This window comes from Lacerta agilis, chromosome 8 (assembly GCF_009819535.1).
Source record: "Lacerta agilis isolate rLacAgi1 chromosome 8, rLacAgi1.pri, whole genome shotgun sequence".
Classification (NCBI taxonomy): domain Eukaryota; kingdom Metazoa; phylum Chordata; class Lepidosauria; order Squamata; family Lacertidae; genus Lacerta; species Lacerta agilis.
Window position 1 is genome coordinate 7,038,372 of NC_046319.1, and position 22,556 is coordinate 7,060,927.

Sequence of the window (22,556 nt, forward strand, 5' to 3'; positions counted from 1 at the left end):
CCCTTCCCATTCCCCCCCTTCCCCGTTTCCAATATATGGATCCCCGTTTCGTTTTACTGCCTCGCTTGCAGCTTCTTTTCCCATCCCGCTCGAGGGAGGAAGGCGGGAGGAGGAGGAGCAGGGGGCCCCGAGTCCAGCCGCAGCGAAGCCCCCCGAGAGGCGGCAGGGCACCCCCTTCACCCCCACCCCCCGATGTCCGCGCCGGCCGGCCGGCCAGCCGGCTGCCTTCCCTCCCCCAAGATGGCCGCCGATGCGGGATCGATGGCTCGATATCGGGAGCCCGGGGCTCTCCGGCGGCGGCGCCAGGTTCGTGTCCGGAGCGCGCGCGGCGCTGGGCGCGGGGCCTTTCGGGGCGCAGCGGGAGGAGGAGGAGGAGGAGGAGGAGGAGGAGCGGGAGGGGGGAGAGCGTGGGGGAGGACGGGGCGGTTGGCTGCCTCTGCCTCCCTCCCTCCCTCCCTCCCACCCCTCCTCCCCTCCCCATCGATAGGTATTAGAAATTGATTCCCCGGCGCCGGCGCCGCTGCTCTTTGTTCGGTTCGCTCCTCGATCCCGCAGACGCCGCGGCGGCCGGCAGCAGCGCGCGCGAGAGAGAGAGAACAGCGAGCCCGGCAGCGAGCGACCGTGGCAGCCGCTGCCCGTGCGCTCCCACAGCGCAGCCGGCTCGCCGGGCTGGATGGACGCGCCGCCGGAACCGGAGCGGACTCTCCCCTCCGCCGCCGCCGCCGCTTCGTCGTCGCCCTCCTCCTCCTCCTCCGCCCCTTGGCGCGCTTCCTCCGCCTCTTCGGCCGCCTCCCCCGCCGCCGCCGGCGCGCAACTTCTCCGGGCTGCAAAGGTGACGCGCGCGCGGACTTCTCTCGCCTCCTCCCCACCCCTTCCCGTCCCCCTGCAGTTAGCTTCTTCCCGCCCCCCCCGGCTCTATTTTTGGGTGGGTGGGGGGAAAGGGGGGGGGCTGTGTGTGTGTGTGTGTGTGTGTGCTTTCCCTAACTCCAGGCGTCCCGGGAGCTGTAGGGAAGGAGTGCCGTGTGGGGGGGGGGGAAACATGCGCCCCAGAACCGTCTCCGGCTCCGCCTCCGGGCTCTCCTGCCTCTCTGCCCCCCCCATCCGACCAGCGCTCTCCTTCACAACGATTCCCCCCCCCCCACACACACAAAACGGGCTCCCCCAAAGTGCCAAGTGAATCGCTGGAACTTTCCGAGCTGCTCCTTAGAATGGTTTTTTTTGGGGGGGGGGGAGAGATCAACTCATTGAATTAATAATAGTAATTGTGAATAGTTTTTTATAGAGGAGTTGTTTAATGTGGCTTGCAAAGTGGGGGGGGGGGTGAAGGACCTCATCCTGTTGTCCCAAGTCCTGGGCGACCTCCCCCACCACCCCCAAGGGGCTGAACCTCTTGGCATGCTGCCTTGGGGTTTTGTAACATTTCAGGGATGAGGATGGGGGGGGGGGAGGCGTGAGAAAGAGAGAGGCCCAGGGATGCCCCCTGATGGCATCTTCTGGCCCCACCATTGCCAAGCACTGGGATTGGTACCCATTCCACATCTTCAAGTCGGCACGCCAGGCCTAGGCGCTGGTTTTGTGGTTTTTGAAAATAGGTGTGTTTGCACGCCCCCCTTGACCTCCTCCAGTCCTCCCTCACTCTCACCCCCCTCCCATTTCAGTGCAATTTTCGCTGTTTGTCTTTAAATAAGATGGTTTCATTTCATTTTTTTTTAAACTGGACTCAAAATGTATTTCAATAATGTCAGGTAGATCTGTTTGCATGTATCCCCCCCCCCCGAAAAACAAACAAACCCTGGCCATCCCATTTGCATCTCCTCTTCTGGAAAATAAGGTGGAACTGCTTGGAAATGTTCTCGCCTCTGCGCACATCTGCCCCCCACCCCCAGCCTGCATCCCACCTCTCCTCTTCCCCCCCAAAAAAAGCAGGTAAGAGAGTTGTTTAAAGCCTTCCTGGTTGTATTTACTGGACAGGAATGTACATCTCTTTTAAACTGTTGGGATATTAGGGAGAGGGAGGAGAAGGTTGCAATCCTTATATCAGTGGGGCTGACTTGAGAGTACAGCCCCCCATTGTCTCCTGTGCCCCCCCCCCCGCGCTACAAATCTCCATGTTTTAAAAATTCTTGTGTTCCTTTGGAAGTGCCTTCCCTTCCCCGACAGCATTTTGCAAACCAGACCTCTGTGGCGCATGGAGGGCACTCGCTCTTTAGTTATGATTGATGCTCTGTAGCATGGAGAATGACAGGAGCATGGCAAAGGGAGAAGGGAGAAGTAAGAGGAGGAATTGGGTCTGTTCCTTGCTGTCCCTGGGCCCCTTGTGTGTGTGTGTGTGTCTGGCGTGGTGGTGGAGGTGGAAGGTGTTCGGAAACTTCAGCTGCGAAATTGAGCCGGGCAGATCTTTCTTTGGGCATGCTGGGCTCCACTGATGGCAGACATCCACACTGCCCAAATCAGGGCAGCTTTGCATGTTATGGTTGCATAGGAATCACCGGTGTTTCCCGCAGGAATTGCACGGACTTAACGCATGAGGAGTTGGAGTGTAGGACACGTTTGTGTGTGTACTAGCGAAATCCACACTCGTGAGAGCCGTTTTTTTATTGTGGGGGGAATGTCTGTATGTATAACCATTGTGTCCCTTTTAACAATTATAACCTGGAGGAGCTTCCCCAATTGCATCTTTGCTTGCTATGCTTTCATTCGCGAAAAAGAAACCTGAAGTTCCCTTCGCTCAAATGCCTGGAAAAAAAGACTTCCTCCTCTTTAGATTCAGTAAGCAAAATTGGCTTGCTCCCAGAAGAACCAGCCTCCTTGTTGTTTTTTGCATGAGCTACTGTCCAAAGTGTGCCTGCAGAGCAGCGACTCGTGCAGGGGCACACCAGGCACACTTCTCTGAGGGCAGGGCAAACCTGTTGCGTTAGGAATGATGGCAGCATCCTAGGATTACCTACCCCCAGCAGAGGTGGATTGGAATGAGCTGGGGCCAGCGTAGCAGTCGATCATGCAGAGATGCAGCGGCCAACCTCCTCTGTGGGTGAAGACTTGAACGTGCAGGAGTTTTTAAACGTTTGATTTTTTTTTTTTTTTAAACCCAAATTGTTATAGCATGTTTGCATGCCCCAGACACACAGGTTGCTATAAGCCCACAGAAGTTCCTATTGTGCACAATAATGTTTTGCTAGCCTCTTGGGAGCCGGCAGAGGAAGAAAGGAGGGTGTTTCTGCACTGAAATCAAGAGGCAATACCCTGTGACCACCAGGCAATTCCTTAAATACAAGGCTGTGTTAAATCATGGTCTCAGAAGCTGCAGGTCCTGACTGGTTACTAGCTGAGTAGGATGTAACTGTGGCACCACAAGATTAGATTGCTGGCTGCTTCGAAGGCTCTAGTCCTCTACTTAACCTCAGACTAACATTCCTCTGAAACCTGCAGGTGGAAACTGATGCAACTTGTGCTATGGATTGTGTGGGGTGGGTGGTTATCTTACGGCTATATCCTACCTGGTTCCTTGGTATCCTGCCGCAATGCATTAGCAGGTGGTGAATGGGATCTCCAGCAAGCCATCCTGAAAAACATGTAGCCCCCAGGCTCTGCTCATGTGGGCAGGAGGTGGTGGGCAGATCTGAGAGGGGAAGCCCTTCAAAACGTGGACCCCGTTTGTTCTCGTTCAGGTTTGAATCGCCAACAAAAGTTCTAGCTGTCTCTGGGCACAAACTGCGTAACTGGATTGAGGTGTCTTAAGCTGAAATCCACCGCTTGCCGTGGCTACAGATGGGTACTTGATTTTTGGATGGGCATTAAAATGCGCTTTAAAATGCAGTATGCTCTACAGGGGCGGGGGAAGCAAATTTAGGTACACTTTCCCGATGCTTCGGTAACATATCAGCAGTTTGAGAATTTAATGCAGTTTAGCTTTTAAGGAGATTACGCCATGCAGCTGCAGTTCCCAGGCCTAAATGGATCACAGGTGGTAGAATCCTTTGGATTTGGATGATGGTTCGTTGCTGTTCGATGAAAGGGGATTATACCCTTTTCTCTCTCAGGGTTTGTGATAACTATCTGGTGCATTTTGTGGGGGGGGGGGCCTGGTGCCACAGAGGCAGTTGTGTGTGTCTTTTGAGCTGGGGCTAGGGGTGCTGCCAGCTGGTTGGGAGAATCGGCAAGAGGCTGGGTAGCTTTATGGCGTTTGTGAAGTGGCGTTGTCAACTGAATTCTGCCTTTTTTTTAAACTCTCTTGTGTGCTTGGCCGAGTTGTAACTAAGAACGCCAGGAGAGCCCAGAAGCTGTTCAGAGTGGGGGGGGACACCTAGTCCAATGTCCTTGTTGCCCACAGTGGGTGGTCAGATCAGTCTGGGAAGCCTGAAAGCAGGACCTGAACACAACTCTCCTCTCCCCAACCTGTAATTCCCAGCAACTGGTGTTCCAGGCAGAACGGCCACTGGTTAGGGTTGGTGGTCAGGGGTGTTTCTTGTGGGAGCACCCCCTATCAATTAACTTCCTTTTCACTGGCCTGAATCTTCCATCGTTCAGTTTCCTTGGATGCCCACGAGTTTTAGCATAATTCTCTCTGGTCATGTCTCTTCTTATTCGCCTTTTCTCTAAGCGCGCGGGGGGGGGGAAAACCCCCCAAATCATTTCCTCGCAGGAGCGGCATTTGAAACTAACTGGGCACCAGCCGCATTTCGTGACAGGCAAGCGGCCTCTTGCGAGGAATTGGAGATGTCTGCTCGCCAGGTTTGGTGACGTAACATCTCCATCTGGCTGGCTGGCGCTGCTGCCGTGCCGTACCAGTCAGCTGGCTTGCGGGGCAGCAAGGCACCAAAAGAAATGCCTCTCTGGTTGCTGCGCTGCCCCACAAATCAGCTGACCCATGGATCACCAAAAGAGGCACGTCTCTTGGTGCCACACCGCTGTGCAAATCAGCTGATCTGTGGGGCGCCTAGGCATTCCGTTGTGGCGACTGAAGCCTAGGTTTAAGGTGCTGTTGGGGTTCTAGCTTTTGTACCTCGTTTCTAACACGGCACAGAGCAGTTGCTCCATCCTCTTGATCCTCCTGCTTGCCCACCCTCCCCCCAGCAGGTGATGGTATAGGGAATTAGCACCTGACGCACAGGACCATTGCAATGTTGGGATTCCTGCAAGGGGGGGTTGGACTAGATGACCCTTGGGGAACCTTCCAGCTTTACAATTCTATGGTTCTATGCTTCCTAGTTGGAGCTGGGCAGCACTTGGGGCTGCCATACCTTTCCATGCCCCACATGTGTCTGGATTTGGGTCTGGATTCGGATATCTCCTGACCATCGAGATGTGCTGGTGAGATACCCGAACCTCCATTGTCACTACTGTACTTCATTCATACTCCCAACTTCAGCTCTAAAATAGGATCATCCATCCTTGTAGAAACTGGGGCAACTGCAAAGTGGAGTGATGTCGGTGGGTGGGTTCTTTTTTTGGGGGGGTGAGAGATAATCATGTAACCACGCTTCGCACAATGTATGAAAGAGAATTGCCGCTAGGCCCAGGAGATATGGGGTCATTCCCCTTTAAGAGCACACCCCCCAGCCCCTCCCCAGCCTTGACATCATTGCTCATATTTGGCCAGAGAGAACAGGGCTTCCCAAGCAGAACTGGGTGCCCTCCAGATGTTCTGGAGTACGTTTCCCATCAGCCCCTGCCCTGCCAGTGATTCCTTCCATCAGTCTCCATTACAGCCCCCCCTTGGGCATGCCAGCCCAGAGCTCAAGCATGGAGAGACTGACCAGCGGATTGCATGAGCTGCGATGGAGGGCACACTCTGACATCCTTCAAGGACCACCTGTGTGTGTTCCACGCTGAAGAAAATAAAACTTGGACACACACACACCCCGCCGGCAATCTGAATTCTGAAATTAAGTATGTATCTTAATTTATTTTGCAATGTTTGCTACTTTGCATAATTTTTCATTTTATATATACAGTGTGTGTGTGTGTATGAGAGCAGTTGCAAGGGTTTTGAGGCCTCCGTTTACTAGATAACTAATTCAGCCAAAGCAAACCTCTGCATCCTACCTGGGAGTAAATCCCATAGTAGCAAACCAAGTGGGCGACATGGCAGGAAGAGTGATCACCGTCTGCAACCCCAAACGCTGCTGCCCAGTGGGTGAGGCTTCCTTCTGTACAGGAAATGCTCAGGTGCATGTTGTCAGCGGCTCAGATTCCTTGCAGGCGTTTGCCCAGCACAGTCAATAAGGACTAGATACTTGCTTGCCCCCCAGCACTTTGTTAATTCCCCTTTGTTGTGGTCCTGCAGAATCTCAGTGAACACGTGGAACTGCTTGACCCTGTTTCCAGGGCAACCTGAACCAGAAGGTGCAGGTTACTCCCTAGAAAGGGCGCTTTATTTGTAAACGGGATCCGGGGGCAATGGTGTTTGGACAACATTGACAAATGGGGGCCGCGTGTAATACATGCCGATAGCACGATAGCCCCCCCAAATGCTTTGATCGCCGGTATAGCGAGAGCTCGTGGAAATGAGGACAGATAAATAATTCTCTCTGAGATGACGCTGGGCATATTTCATTAGGCTCCGGAAATGGTCTTAATAGTGTAATATTCCTGATGTAGGGTTTCTTGCACTGTTTCCTAATAGGCACATAACCAGATTTATGCCTTTTGTAATTCCTCCTCTCTCCTCCCCCTGCTTGCTGCTTCTTTGGTGTACACTGTTTTATGATCTGCGGTGATCGTTCCGCAAGGTTTTATTGTTTTGTGTAGTTTATTCTGCTTTTGCTAATGGGATTGAGGGTGGGTAAGGATAAGCAGCGGTTTGCATTCTGGGGCAGGGTTTGTTGTTGTTGTTTTTGTTTATGTTATGTTATGTCGTTCAGTCGTGTCCGACTCTTCGTGACCCCATGGACCAGAGCATGCCAGGCACTCCTGTCTTCCACTGCCTCCCGCAGTTTGGTCAGACTCATGTTGGTAGCTTCGAGAACACTGTCCAACCATCTCATCCTCCATCGTTCTCCTTCTCCTTGTGCCCTCAATCTTTCCCAACATCAGGGTCTTTTCCAGGGAGTCTTCTCTTCTCATGAGGTGGCCAAAGTATTGGAGCCTCAGCTTCAGGATGTGTCCTTCCAGTGAGCACTCAGGGCTGATTTCCTTCAGAATGGATAGGTTTGATCTTCTTGCAGTCCATGGGACTCTCAAGAGTCTCCTCCAGCACCAGAATTCAAAAGCATCAATTCTTCGGCGATCAGCCTTCTTGATGGTCCAGCTCTCACTTCCATACATTACTACCGGAAAACCATAGCTTTAACTATACGGACCTTTGTTGGCAAGGTGATGTCTCTGCTTTTTAAGATGCTGTCTAGGTTTGTCATTGCTTTCCTCCCAAGAAACAGGCACCTTCTAATTTCATGACTGCTGTCACCATCTGCAGTGATCATGGAACCCAAGAAAGTGAAATCTCTCACTGTCTCCATTTCCTCCCCTTCTATTTGCCAGGAGGTGATGGGACTAGTGGCCATGATCTTAGTTTTTTTGATGTTGAGCTTCAGACCATATTTTGCGCTCTCCTCTTTCACCCTCATTATAAGGTTCTTTAATTCCTCCTCACTTTCTGCTATCAAGGTTGTGTCATCAGCATATCTGAGGTTGTTGATATTTCTTCCAGCAATCTTAATTCCGGCTTGGGATTCATCCAGCCCAGCCTTTCGCATGATGAATTCTGCATATAAGTTAAATAAGCAGGAAGACAATATACAGCCTTGTCGTACTCCTTTCCCAATTTTGAACCAATCAGTTGTTCCATATCCAGTTCTAACTGTAGCTTCTTGTCCCACATAGAGATTTCCCAGGAGACGGATGAGGTGATCAGGCACTCCCATTTCTTTAAGAACTTGCCATAGTTTGCTGTGGTCGACACAGTCAAAAGCTGTGGGCAGGGTAGTATAGTGGTTAGAGCACCAGGCTACTAGGACCTGGGAGATCAGGGTTCATATCCCCACTTGGCCATGAAGCTCACTGGGCGTGACTTTGGGCCAGTCACTGCCTCTCTCGGCCTAACCTACCTCGCAGGATCATTGTGGGGTTGAAATGAGGATGGGGAGGACTGTGCAGGTTTTGAAACTAGCATGGTGCCAGGCGTATTTAGCACCTAAAAGATTATCCATTTGTGAGCACCTCAAAAAGTCTGGGTGCTTTATTTTTGAAATGTATTTGCTTCGAAGCCTCAAAGTATACGTTAAGGACAGACGATACGTTAAGGAGTTTAACAATAAAAAGTAGAGTGTTTTGTGCAATACCAATATTTTTACTGTAAACAGCAAATTAAACATGCATTAACAATTTCTGCTAAAAAATGTGATGTTAACAATGTGTCACTTATGTGATTTGCTTATTAGTTCATGCTTATCAAAATAATAAATAAAAAGTGTTGCTGACCCTCCCCCCCCCCCAATGGCGACTAGACATTCTGTTTTGGCACTCACGACCCAGGTCCCAGAAGTCATTTGGCTCCTAGCTTTTCTATCTCAGTTTCTAACAAGTATGCTACCGTGAGCTCCCGGGTGTGGTGGGGAAGGTGTATATAACTAAAACAATAAATAAGTGTTTGGTTACTGGCAATGAACTCCTTAGGTTACAATGCCCCTCATTTTACAGCAGCCATTCTGTGTGGAAGTTACTAACCGTGACAGGTCAGTGGAACCTCCTGATGCAGAGGCAGTATATCTCCTGAATATCGGATGCTGGGGACCAGCCCTTAATGCTCTGCTTGCAAGTATCCACGGAAGCAGTTTGTCTTTCGGAGCAGAATGTTGAACGGGATTCAGTCTTCTGCAACATGGTGCCCACCCGACGCTTTGGACCACAACTCTCGTCAGCCCCGGTGCTGCTGCAGGACTCTTTCACCCGACATGGGGCTTGAACCCACAGCCCCGAGATTAAGATTGTCATGCTCTACCACAGGGGTGCCCAAACATACCCGGCCGGAGGGCAGGGGAGCGTGCGCCCTCGCTTTTTCCAGTGCACTTCCGGATTGGTGCGGCACTGGAAATAGTTTGTGTGTGGGCCTCCGCAGACCCAAAAGTGTGCTGTAAATGACGTTTTGCGCCTGCGCAAAAGCTATTTCTGTCTCCGTGCCGACCCGGAGATGGGCAACTGTGCTGTGCCAGTAAGAGCAGGCGGCAGCCACCGGGGGCCGCACAATTGGCTCGCGCGGGCCGCATCCGGCTTGCAGGCCTTAGTTTGGAGATGTCTGCTCTACCAACTGTAAAGTGCAGTTTGTTACAGGTGCTGAGAGTTGTTAGGAAACACTTGCCCCCCTTGAAGAGCTACAACTTCCAGAGTTATCTGAAAAAATAGTGTTAGAAACTCATTGATATAAGTTAGGTGCCAAATGGCTCTTTATTTTTTTATAAAGAATTTATTAAATTTTCCAATAAAACAAACAATACCAAATACAATAAAACAAACAATTACAACAACAAACAAAAAACTACAAAACTACAAAAAATACAAAAATTCTAACTATCTTTATCATAATCATAACATAACCAGGATTACAGTCATCAAAACGGAATGCCTAATTGCCATTTGTGGGCCAATACAACTTTTTGGTTCCTGAAATTCAGTCTGATTATGCATATTAAATATAATGGATAGAATTCTACAGGGTGGGTTGCTCGTGTGTGAAAACAGTCCAGATCCAAGGATCCCCAGACAGGCACCTCCGTCCTGGCACTCGGACATCTTCATTTGGTCACAAGTGGCCGATACCCCTGACCGTTAGGTCCAGTTGCAGACAACTCTGGGGTTGCGGTGCTCTTCTCGCTTTACTGGCTGAGGGAGCCGATGTTTGTCCGCAGACAGCTTTTCCAGGTCATCTAGCCAGCATGACAAACCTGCTTCTGGCAAACCAGAGCAGTGCACGTAAATGCTGTTTACATTCCCGCCGGACTGGTACCTGTTTATCTACTTGCACTTTGATGTGCTTTCAAACTGCTAGGTGGGCAGGAGCTGGGACTGAGCAATGGGAGCTCACCTCGTCACGGGGATTCGAACCGCCGACCTTCGGATCGGCGAGCCCTAGGCTCTGTGGTTTAGACCACAGCGCCACCCGCGTCCCTTCAAGTGGCCGATAGCCAGGGGCAAAATGGGCCTGGCGCCTGGGGAATTTCGAACGCTGGTGAAGAGGGATGGATTGTTCCCCATTGGGAGTTCTGTCTCACCCCAAGGCCTGCCTAGTTCAGGCTACACAGGCAAATTTTTCTGGGAAGCCCAAGCTGGTTATGTAGGCAAGAAGCCAATGGGCAAGAGATTGTGGGAGCTGTGGACCAGCAACACCTGGAGGACGATGTATTGCCTGCCCTTGGTCTAGACTGGGTCTAGTGCCTCTCTCTCTGCAGAGGGTCCATTTTAGCATACTTCTTTTTCTCCCCTGCCCCTTTTGGGAGGGGTGTGTGTTTGTGTGTGCCAAAGGTTGAAGGACTTGGGTGTGTTTCTTCCTCTGTGTCTTGGAGGAGTCTGGAAGCGGCGGACGGAATGTTTTCATTGTTCGGAATCTTAAGACCTTGAAAAAGTGGGATGTTGATTAAAACATTATCTCTGCGTGATATACCAGAGTGCATAAATTTTACATACATATCAGCTAGTTGAGACATCCATTAAATGGCGTGACAGCTCGACTTATCTAAACGTGCTATCATTTAACGATGTGTCAAAATTCTTTATCCTAGGTGACAGTGGTAAATAAGCTATCGCTTCCATTAACTTTGGGGAAGTTGGGGGGTTTGTCCTTAAAATGGGAAACGAGAGAGAGAGAGAGAGAGAGAGAGAGCAACCTTTGCCAGCCTGGTGCCCTCCAGATGTTTGGGACTACAATTCCCATCAGCTCCAGCCAGGGCTGATGGAAATTGTAGTCTACAACTCCTGGAAAGTGCTAGGTTGGGAAGATTTGAGATAGAAGAGTCACAGTCAAAAGGACTGGTTGGGTCTCCTTTTTCGGGAGTGACTCTCCTGGAGTCTTTGTGGAATAAGCTTCCCACAGACTTCCACCTGGTACCATCTTGGTGGTCTTTTCGGTACCAGGTGGAAACCTTTTGATTCGCCCAGGCCTTTTAAATAACTTACATTCTACAGTCTGGACCTCTCGGTTTTAAACTGGGCTTCTAATTCTTTCCATTTAATGCATTTGTTATAGTTCATCATATTGTATTACCTTGTTTTTTGTTTTGGGAGCTTCCCGGAGAACACTTGTTACAGGGGTGGCTGTATGCCAGCACCGCATATACTCAAGTATAAGCCGACCCGAATATAAGCCGAGGCACCTAACTTAACTACAAAAAACTGGGAAAACTTATTGACTTGAGTATAAGCCGAGGGTGGGAAATGCCAACAGTGGCAAAGGCGGCGGAGGAGGAAGGAGCTGTTTATAACCCTGCCCTTTCGAGAGGAGCACGGCGGTGGGAGGAGCCCCTTTGGGCTGCCGCCGCCACCGCGCTCCTCTCAAAAGGGCAGCAGTGATCGGTGCCGCGTTTGGCAGAGCGCTGTGCCTCTCCCAAATGCAGCACCGATCCCTGCCCTTTCGAGAGGCGGGCGGCCGTGGCGGCAGGAGCAGCGGCCCGAAAGGGCTCCTTTCTTGCCACTCCTCCCCCCGCCGCCGCCTGCCTCACCCGAGTATAAGCCGAGGGCGGATTTTTCAGCCCAAAAAATGGGCTGGAAAAGTCGGCTTATACTCGAGTATATACGGTAAATGTGGAAAATAAATGTAGACATTGCAGCCAATGTGCTTATTTGAACCCAGGTTTCCGAATCCACGTCCCAAACTCTAAACCCGTTACATCATGCTGGATCCGCTTTGAGTGTCCCCCTGTGTTCCAGAAGAGTTGGTTTATACAAAGCAGGGGTGCGGGGAATCCTTGACTCTCCAGATGTTGCTGGACTCTTAACTCCCATCAGCCCAAGAGATGATGGGAGTTGGAGTCCAGGAACATCTGGAGGGAGGAGGGAGCAGAATGGCAGGTGGGTTCTGCTCCACCGCCATAATTTGATCAAGGTGTAGCGGCTGGGCCAGCTTCCTATCTCTCTTTCGTTGTTGGGAAAGAAATTGGGACAGTGAAGGTTTCAACCAATTCCACCTCCCCCTTTAATTTTCCTGTTTCCTGTGGCTTGCATAATTGAGACTCCGCCAGATCAGATCCCTGCAGAAGACTACGAGGGTTTCCTCCCCCCGTTTTATCTTTAGTACAGGCTGTTCTTACTTTAGAAACGGATGACCCCAATTGCAGCCCAAAGAGGGACTTCTTTCCTAATTAATAAGCCCATTAATTAATTGTGTGCACGCCACGGCCCATTAAGAGATGGGGGCTGGTTTGCCTGGAGATGGAGGTTAGCGGATTCTTCCTGCAGCCCAGCAGGCAAAACGGGGGGTGCAGCCATGGAGGGGTGTACACAGGAAGCTGCTTGAGGTTGAGTCGGGTGGCTGGACCCCCTAGAGTTGTCTAGGCTGATGCACAAGGACTCTCCCAAGTCTCATCCAGAGGGTCTTTCCAATCTCCTGCTGCCTGAGTTGCTGGCAACTGAACCTGGGACCCCCTGTGTTCAGAGCCTGTGCCTTTGCCGCTGAGCTGCGTGGTCCTGCGTCATAAACCTCACTGCCACAGTTTCATGGAGGTTGCAGCTTTTAATTCTGCTCCCCATTAGCCACAATGGCTACGCAGTGCAGAGAATGCTTCTGAATACCAGGTGCTGGAATAATAATAATAATAATAATAATAATAATAATAATAATAATTTTTATTTATACCCTGCCCTTCCCGGTTTAAAAACCGGGCTCAGGGAGGCTAACAGGAAATATAAAACATTGATTAAAATACGACTTAAAAACAGCATAAAATACAACATGAAATGCAGCATCAATATCAATAAAATTCAAAAATTCAGGGGTCATTTGGGGGAAGAAGAAGATTAAAAAAAAAACCAGTCAGTAGACATCAATTGATCACCAGGACTAACTGGCCAAGTTGGTCCTACTAGGAGACCAGGGAAGAGTTCAAAATATGGTCTGAAGCTCAACAAAAAGTTCAAAATATGGTCTGAAGCTCAACAAAAAAACTAAGATCATGGCCACTGGTCCCATCACCTCCTGGCAAATAGAAGGGGAAGAAATGGAGGCAGTGAGAGATTTCACTTTCTTGGGTTCCATGATCACTGCAGATGGTGACAGCAGTCACGAAATTAGAAGACGCCTGCTTCTTGGGAGAAAAGCAATGACAAACCTAGACAGCATCTTAAAAAGCAGAGACATCACCTTGCCGACAAAGGTCCGTATAGTTAAAGCTATGGTTTTCCCAGTAGTAATGTATGGAAGTGAGAGCTGGACCATCAAGAAGGCTGATCGCCGAAGAATTGATGCTTTTGAATTATGGTCCTGGAGGAGACTCTTGAGAGTCCCATGGACTGCAAGAAGATCAAACCTATCCATTCTTAAAGAAATCAGCCCTGAGTGCTCACTAGAAGGACAGATCCTGAAGCTGAGGCTCCAGTGCTTTGGCCACCTCATGAGAAGAGAAGACTCCCTGGAAAAGACCCTGATGTTGGGAATAATGGAGGGCACAAGGAGAAGGGGACGACAGAGGATGAGATGGTTGGACATTGTTCTCGAAGCGACTGGCATGAGTTTGGCCAAACTGCAGGAGGCAGTGGAGGATAGGCGTGCCTGGCGTGCTCTGGTCCATGGGGTCACGAAGAGTCGGAACGACTGAACAACAACAACAACAACAACAACAACAACAAGAAAGGGTTTCTTCATAGAAGAGGAAAGGGGAAAGCGGATAGAGGATCAGGCTATTTCAAATTGAAGGCCAGGTGGAATACCTCTGTCTTACAGGCCCTGTGGAACGAGATCAAGTCCTGCAGGGCCCTAGTCTCGTGGGACAGAGCATTCCACCAGGTCGGAGCCAACACTGAAAAAGCCCTGGCCCTGGTGGAGGGTAGTCTGGCTTCCTTAGGGCCCGGGAAGCTGCAGAAGGAGAGAAGGCTGCTAAATTTGCTCGGCTCCTGCATTTGTGTGGCCACTGTGATGCTGGCCTCGCTGGGCTACTGACTTGATCCAGCATGCTCTTCTTAATGACCAGAGGGAGTTGTAGTTCAGAGATACCTGGCCTGGCGAAGGCAGCTCTTGGCACGGACCTTCCTCTGCCTGATCCAAATGAGGCTGCTCTTCTGTTGCTATCTGGAGAGGAGAGATCCAGGAGATTTGTCTGATGATGCATCAGAGCAGGGGGCGAGGAAGCCACTCTGGGTAAGCGGAGCATTTTCTCCACCGCTCGTCGGGGGCTGTCTTCACGTGAGGCTTCCGTTCCTTCGGTTCCGGGGCCCTGGAGTTGGGCCCAAAGTTCCAAAAACGGCAAATGAGGACCGGAATGATATGCACGGTCAAAGCCGAGATCTAAGATGGCAAGCAGAGAAACAGAGAGAAAGTGCTTAGGTCAGGGGTAGGCAACCTAAGGCCTGTGGGCCAGATGCGGCCCAATCGCCTTATCAATCCGGCTCGCTGACGGTCCAGGAATCAGCGTGTTTTTACACGAGTAGAATATGTCCTTTTATTTAAAAGGCATCTCTGGGTTACTTGTGGGGCATAGGAATTCGTTCACTATTTTTTTTTTCAAAATATAGTCCGGCCCACCACATGGTCTGAGGGACGGTGGACCGGCCCACTGAAAAAGGTTGCTGTCCTCACACCAGGGACAGATGACTCAGGCTGACAGGCAAGTTCAGAGGACAGTGTTTTACAGGGCCCCGGTGCACAGTGTTTGTTCCTTGTGAATCAGCTCAGTTTGTAAGGGGTAAGGGATCACAGCCCAACTGCTGGACGCCTGGGTTCAAAATCTCACCGTGGTACCTTACGTAGGGAAAAGTGAAGTAGCCCCAACCCATGTACCATAAAGGGGTACACACCATGGGTACACAGTCCACTAACTCTCTTTTTCCTGCCTGGTCACCTGGAGAGAGTTTCTACTCGCCAAAGGCAACCAGTTCAAGCGAATCCTAAGTAATTCAAGCACTTCCAAAACCGCAGTCTTGAAAATCTGAGTTTGACCGAGGAAGAGTAGGAGCATAAGGTGTTAAAACAAATCTTGCTGTGTGATCCTTGGGGGTGGGGTGGGGTGGGGTGGGGTGGGTGTGTCGCTGAATGTTTAATTGCTTTGGCAAATGTGCTCCGAGGGGCGGAGTTGGCCAAATGCTGAGGGCCAGCTGGAGGCACCTTATGAAAGGCATATACTCGACCAAGAAACCTTAGCCGACCGCCTGCACCTCTATGCTTGGTAAATGAGCTGGGTGCCCTCCTAGTCCTTTCTTCTTAGCCACAGAGACTAAAAAATGCAGGAATTATCCATGCATTCTCAGATCCCTGAGCTAATGCTGTTTCCCCCTGCCGAGCATAAAGCTTTTAGATCGCCAGCTTGCAAATTGTGATTTTATTATTATTATTATTACTATTGCTATATTAAAAAGGTTTAAATTCCTTGCCTTTTCTTAGTGTAACACCCTTAGTTGTTTAAGGGAAACACATTTCCATGTTCGCTGCGCTGCGCATGGGTTTCAGGGACCTGTGGGGTGTTGCGAGTAAGAATTTCAGTATGAGTATGGACGAGAGGGATGTTCTTTTTTTTAATACATGTAATGAAAATGCATACTGCTTTTTTTTTTTTACTTGATAGAAAGGCATGCTCAGTTTAAGCAATATAATTGCAGAAGATTAAAATCTTACAGTAAGATAAAAGGGAAAAAGGAACATACATTATGTAAGATAGCAATGCACACTTTCCTAAAGTGGCAGAAAGTGGTTGAATTCATTTAGAGAACAGTGGTTAAAGTGCCGGACCAGGAGCTGGGAGACCAGGGTTCGAATCCCCGCACTTGGCCACAAAGCTCACTCGGTGACCCTTGGCTCGTCACTCTCAGCCTAGGCTACCTCACAGTTTTGTTGTGAGGATAAGCCAGGGAGAGCTACGTTAGGCCGCTTTGAGCTCCCTTGAGGAAAAGTAGTATACAAATAGATTAAATAAATACATTTAATTTATGTGTTTTTATGTTCTTTTCCTACGTTTTAAATTATTGCTGTAATTTTTGCCTCATGGTGGTTTTAGCGTTCCATCTATTTCTTGACTCGAACGGCGTGTAATTTTTACGAAATAAATGCCTGCACCTGAGTACCCCACCCCACCCCCCCACAAAAGAAACCAACATTTATGAGAATCAACATAGTCATAGCCTAGGGAATGTTTGTGCAAATTTCTGGCTTTCTGTTTTGTTGTGGGTTCTTATTTAGCCTATTGCTAGCTGTCCAGGGTCTCCGGGGGTGGATGGAAGATCTGGGTGGGAAAATAAATATTAGCTGATTAATCTACGTGACCTCTCTTGCTTTTCATCTCTAATCATAACATTAGCAGGAAAAAGAGGGACTGGAGGCTCCAGAGAGGGGAGAAAGCGTTGCTATTAATATTTATAAAGATTATGACGGGAACGTGGGTGTTAAGGAGTGTGCAAAAGTTGCCCACAAAATCTCACTAGTTCTCAAGCGAGAAGTTTTTGGTCTCCGAAGAAACCCCTCTAATGTTTTTCACCTGAGTTCATTTCATTTTTTACTTGGCGAGGGAGATAACGCCAGATCACCTCCGCCGCAGTGCAACAGGATGCATTTTGTGTTTTTGTATCATGATTTTAGGACGCGGGTGGCGCTGTGGGTTAAACCACAGAGCCTAGGGCTTGCTGATCAGAAAGTCGGTGGTTCGAATCCCCACGACGGGGTGAGCTCCCGTTCCTCAGTCCCAGCTCCTGCCCACCTAGCAGTTCGAAAGCACGTCAAAGTGCAAGTAGATAAATAGGTACCGCTCCGGCGGGAAGGTAAACGGCATTTCCGTGTGCTGCTCTGGTTTGCCAGAAATGGCTTAGTCATGCTGGCCACATGACCTAGAAGCTGTACGCCGGCTCCCTCGGCCAGTAACGCGAGATGAGCGCCACAACCCCAGAGTCGTCCGCGACTGGACCTAATGGTCAGGGGTCCCTTTACCTTTTTATCATGATTTTATTTTGTGACCAATCTGAGACCTGTGAGTATAGAGCGGTATACAAATTTAATAAATAGTAGTAGTAGTAGCAGCAGCAGTAGTAGTAAGCCATCAGCACCCTTAACAAACTATAACTCCCAGAAATTCTGCGGGGCAAGCTATGACCATGTGCAGTGCTATCACAGTGCTTTGAATGTGGCCTAAGAGTCAACCCAATCCATTCAGCACAGGTGCCAACTTAAATAAAATATTGGGGGTGGGTGGGTTGCTGTTAAGCCCCGCCCTGTATAATCACATGACAAGTTGCGCGCGCGCGCACACACACACACACACACACACACACACAATTTGAATGACCATGCCTATCAACTTGGAGGGGGGCAGCCCTCTCAAATATGGGTGGGGGGGGGTGTCAAAGAACCCTCAGCCCAGGATTGCCATGCATTTGGGTTTCCCCAGACATATCCTTTGGGGGGGGGGGCAGAATGCTCATCCGGAAGGATTTTTGCATTTTACATGAAGTGTCCAGGAATTTTGGGGGAATTTGTTTATTTACTTACGGAGATGCGGGTTGGGGGGTGTGTGCCCCGAATGTGCCTGGGTTTTTCGTCAGGCAGCAAGATATTCTTGCCCTGCCGCCGCCTCCAGATGTTTTTGGAGTATGAAACTATGCTGGCCGGGGCCGATGTGGGTTGCAGGCTTAAAACATTTGGGGACACACCCACACCCACCCACCATGTTGGAGGATATTCATTTACAAAGAGAGCAAGTTGCTTGTTGAGACAGGCTTGCTTGCTTTGTGGTTGTCCTTCACAAATGGTGGGTAGAAGAAACGATCCTCTTTGAAACAGGGGCTTGAGCCACAAGTGACCCCCCCTTCCATAACAGTTATTTGCCCCTCCAGCCTCTTACAAAAGATTTCCTCCTTCGTGGTAGGCCTTTTAGGCTTCTGCTGAGATTGTTACCAATATTTTATCCAATCTCTATGCCTTCTTGTGGGGTTGGAGATTCTTCCTTTATCAAAACTGCTTGGACTTCATTTTGGGCCCGTTCTTTTATTTTGTTTTATGACCTGCTTTCTGGATTTGGTGTTAAGTCGTGCTCAGACCCTACGGGGTTAAGATAGTCACGACTAAATTGGAGACCACTGCTGTCAGAGGACCTACTCTTGAGTAGGACCTAGATGGATACCATCCTTGTGTGTTCTTTCCCCCCTCTTCCTTGCTGGATACAAATATTTTGATATCTTGCTTCCACACTCCTGTTGTCTTGGAGCGATTTTTGCTTGTTGGAAAATAAGTGAAAAGGATGGAGAATGTTTATCTTGCCCGCTGGAGATCTTTTATTGCATGCTGATCAAATTTGTCGCTCTGGCTTCCTTCCTTTCCACCTCCTGCTCCCCCCACTTTCGCCTTCTTGAGCTGCGAGCTGCACATTGTGAGTCTGGAATGTTGCTGTGGCTGAAGAACGCCACCCTGAGAATTTCAGCTCCTCTAGTTTTTATTTTTTACAGCCAAGCTCCTAGTCCTCAAGGCTGTACTGTAAATGGTCAACTGGAAAGCATTTGGCCAGGACATCCGGTAAGATCTTGAGAGAGAGGTTTGGTTTATTGCCGCGTCCCACCCAAAACGTGACCTGTACTTCGGATAGATGTTTTTGGAAATGGTCTTGGCGTTTGGTTGTATGGGGAAGGCCGTTTCCCTTTTTAATATTTAATAGTTGGCAAGGTTGGCTTCATCCCAGCTGCTTTGGAGGATTAAGAGGCAACAGGATCAAAAAAAGAAAAGAAATCTGGTTGGAAGGGTTTGATTGTAACCCAAAGGTTGTTTTAACCTTATCTGTACAAATTCTATTTTCTTTTGGCTGCTGCACAGAGATTTTCCTATCGGCATGCTATGTCCCAAGACAGGTGTGTGTGTGTTAGTGTGTGTGTGTGTGTGTGTGTGCATGAATTTCTTTTTTCTTTTCGGCTGCTTTTTTGAAGTTCAATGATTATGCACACAACACCGTTTCGATGATAATCTCATTGTTTCTTTGTTGACAAAGCCATGCCATTTTGTACTGCCTTGCTGTGTAATTATTGGATTTTGGTGTGTGTGTGTGTATGTACGCGTGGTTTTTTGGTTTTTTTTACTAGTTCAGTGTAACGTTTACTGATTTCCCCAAAGCTTCGAGAGGACCCTGGAGTATTGATCTAGCTGCAGTTTTAAGTGACTCACAGCCAACGCAGAGGCTGTTTTAATATTAATTGCTCGGCGCGGCATGCGCTCGCCGGCAGTTCTGCGACATGGATTCCAAAAACGAGAGAGAGAGAGAGAGTAAATAACCAAGCACAGGCCCATGTAAATATTGCCCTAGTGGGAGCAGGGCTGTGCGTCATTTGCACCACCAAGTGAATCACAGTTCCACATCAGTTTAGGCCCTCTCATTGTTGCAGGAATGCAACTCAAGAAATGGAAAGTTCCTTTACACAAACCAGAGAAGGGGGTGCTTTCCTTCTTGAGATCTGGGCACCCACTTCCAGGGCGAAGTGTGGGGTGTGTGCATGCACCCCATAATTCTATTGAGTGCCGAATGTAATAGTACTACTGTATTCCTGTATTTTAACAGGGAGAAATGTAAAGTACTACACTTGGGCAAAAAAAATGAAAGGCACAAATACAGGATGGGTGACACCTGGCTTGAGAGCAGTACATGTGAAAAGGATCTAGGAGTCTTGGTAGACTATAAACTTGACATGAGTCAACAGTGTGATGCAGCAGCTAAAAAAGCCAATGCAATTCTGGGCTGCATCAATAGGAGTATAGCATCTAGATCAAGGGAAGTAATAGTACCACTGTATTCCGCTCTGGTCAGACCTCACCTGGAATACTGTGTCCAGTTCTGGGCACCACAGTTCAAGAAGGATACTGACAAGCTGGAACGTGTCCAGAGGAGGGCAACCAAAATGGTCAAAGGCCTGGAAACGATGCCTTATGAGGAACGGCTTAGGGAGCTGGGTATGTTTAGCCTGGAGAAGAGAAGGTTAAGGGGTGATATGATAGCCATGTTCAAATATATAAAAGGATGTCATATAGAGGAGGGCGAAAGGTTGTTTTCTGCTGCTCCGGAGAAGCGGACACGGGGCAATGGATTCAAACTACAAGAAAGAAGATTCCGCCTAAACATTAGGAAGAACTTCCTGACAGTGAGAGCTGTTCGGCAGTGGAATTTGCTGCCAAGGAGTGTGGTGGAGTCTCCTTCTTTGGAGGTCTTTAAGCGGAGGCTTGACAGCCATCTGTCAGGAATGCTTTGATGGTGTTTCCTGCTTGGCAGGGGGTTGGACTGGATGGCCCTTGTGGTCTCTTCCAACTCTTATGATTCTATGATTCTAGGATGTGCATGGAACTTCCTTTCCTTAGAACAGGGGTCCCCAAACTAAGGCCCGGGGTTAGCAGCCATTCGTTTGGGAGTGAGTGGTGTATTATTATTTATTTCATTAAAAAATTACATACTGCTTGATTGTAAGAAGAAGGAAAAAAACTCCTCCAAGAGGTTTATAAAAAGAATCAAACAGTAAAATTATATCAGCAACAACAGTTGAAGTAGCTATTTAGAATATTCAAATAATAATTAAAATCAGCAGTAAGCTAAAAGGAGCGTAAAACACTTATTAACATGCTGCATAACTGGGTAAGCTTGTCTGAACAAAAATGCTTTGAGCATGTGCCAAAAAGAGTACAGCGAAGGCAACTGCCTGCTATCAATCGGCAGGGAGTTCCAAAGTGTAGGTGCTGCAGCACGGAAATAACAGTTTCTTAACAAATGCAGAATGAGTATTACATGGCAATTTTAACAGGGCCGCGTTCGCAGATTGAAGTGGTTGAGTGGGTGTATATGGCATGAGGCAAGTTCAGCGACTTTTGTAGCTGCTTCCTCACCCCCCCCCCCCCAGAGGGACTAGGACAGGCATAGGCAAACTCAGCCCTCCAGATGTTTTGGGACTACAACTCCCATCATCCCTAGCTAACAGGACCAGTGGTCAGGGATGATGGGAGCTGTAGTCCCAAAACTTCTGGAGGGCCGAGTTTGGGGTTGCCTGGACTCTAGGATATTTTGCAAATAGTAAAAACTTTCAGAATAAACCAAGTAAGAATTAAGAAAAAAAATGCACGAGGGATACAGAATTCTTGGATGTGGAATGCGGAGTTTGGAATTTTTGTGGTGCATAATTTTTTTTTGGATTGCCCAGGTGTGAAGGTTTTTAAAAAGTGAAGGGATCTGCTCTGGTTCCCCCACAAGAACCGCTGGAGCTGGGTCAGTTCACAGCCAAGCCTGGGAATGACCTGAGCCCGTTCCAGCCTATGTCTCCAGCGAAAGGCTCTCAAAGGCCCAGCCCTCTGTCCTCAAAATGGAAAAGTCTTCTGAGATGCCCACCATGCTCCCTGCAGCGTCGGACTGGTGGGGGTCTTGAGAAAGGCATTCTGCTTGAAGGTGTCGCTGTGGCCTTTTTGCTCTAACTTTGCTCTGTGTTCTGGCTTTGGGCTTGCACCCAACCAAGGTGTGATTAGTTGTGATGCTGCTCCCTCACCCCAATGGGCATCACATTTGACTAACACTTGACTTGACAGTCTTGCCCGGCCACCTACCCTGGGCACAGGGGGCATCCCTGTCACAGGGTCTGGAGGAGGCAGGGTCAGAGCATGAAACCATGCCCCCCTTTCCCCCTCAAACAGAAGTTGGCCAAGAAATTTGTAAAGAGGTCCCTTGGCTTGTCCCACGACCCTCCTGTCACCTTTTGGCACTTTCGTAGTTCGTTCCCAGTGCAATAAGGGCATGCAAACTAAATTTCTGCATGATCTCCTAAGTCGTTCTCCTGCCCTGCAACACTGTGGGGTTCCCAGGACCCTAGAATCCTAGAAATGTAGACTTGGAAAAGACTACAAGGGCCATCCAGTCCAAACCCCTGCAGTGCCAGGAATATTTCGCCCAACGTGGGGCTCGAACCCACAAGCCTGGGAGATTTGAATGGGAAATTCTGCAAAGAGGGCGTTAGCTCCCTGAACCTCTAGGATTGCATCTGGGCAGTTGCAGCCCAAACCAGAATCCTCTTGGCTTGGGGAGTCAGGTGACTCCAACAAGGCCGATCAGCTGCCACAGTGTCATATAAAACTCCCAGATCTTTTGCTGCCTGGACAACTTTCCACTGAGACCTCCTGACCTAGAATCATAGAATTGTGGAGCTGGAAGGGGGACCCCCAGGGTCAATTTAGTGCAACCCCCAGCAATGCAACCTAAGCAAAGGCCAGCGCCAAAAAGGGTCTTGCAGTGCGGCTGCCCGGATGATTGGAAGTGCCTTGCTTCAAATCTCGCAATGGTAGCAAAGGGGGATCGTGCCCATTCCCATGCCCGACCTCTTAGCAGGCAGAGCTTGGAAAGGCTCCTTCGTTTGTGGAGCTTCTCACATTCTAGACCCCCCCCTCTCACCCTCCCATAATTTGATTCCTCTTTATTGTAATCCAGCCTTTG

At 49.2% G+C, this 22,556-nt stretch overlaps 1 protein-coding gene across 1 annotated transcript in view; it reads left to right on the plus strand.

Moving 5' to 3' along the window:
* Positions 1 to 235: 235 nt before the first annotated feature.
* CUX2 (cut like homeobox 2) overlaps positions 236 to 22,556 on the plus strand; it is a 227,419-nt gene continuing 205,098 nt past the window's right edge. Inside the window, exon 1 of the mRNA XM_033159254.1 lies at positions 236 to 299. Coding sequence (XP_033015145.1) covers positions 241 to 299 — 59 coding nt within the window. The 5' untranslated portion in view covers positions 236 to 240. The remainder of the gene's footprint in view (positions 300 to 22,556) is intronic.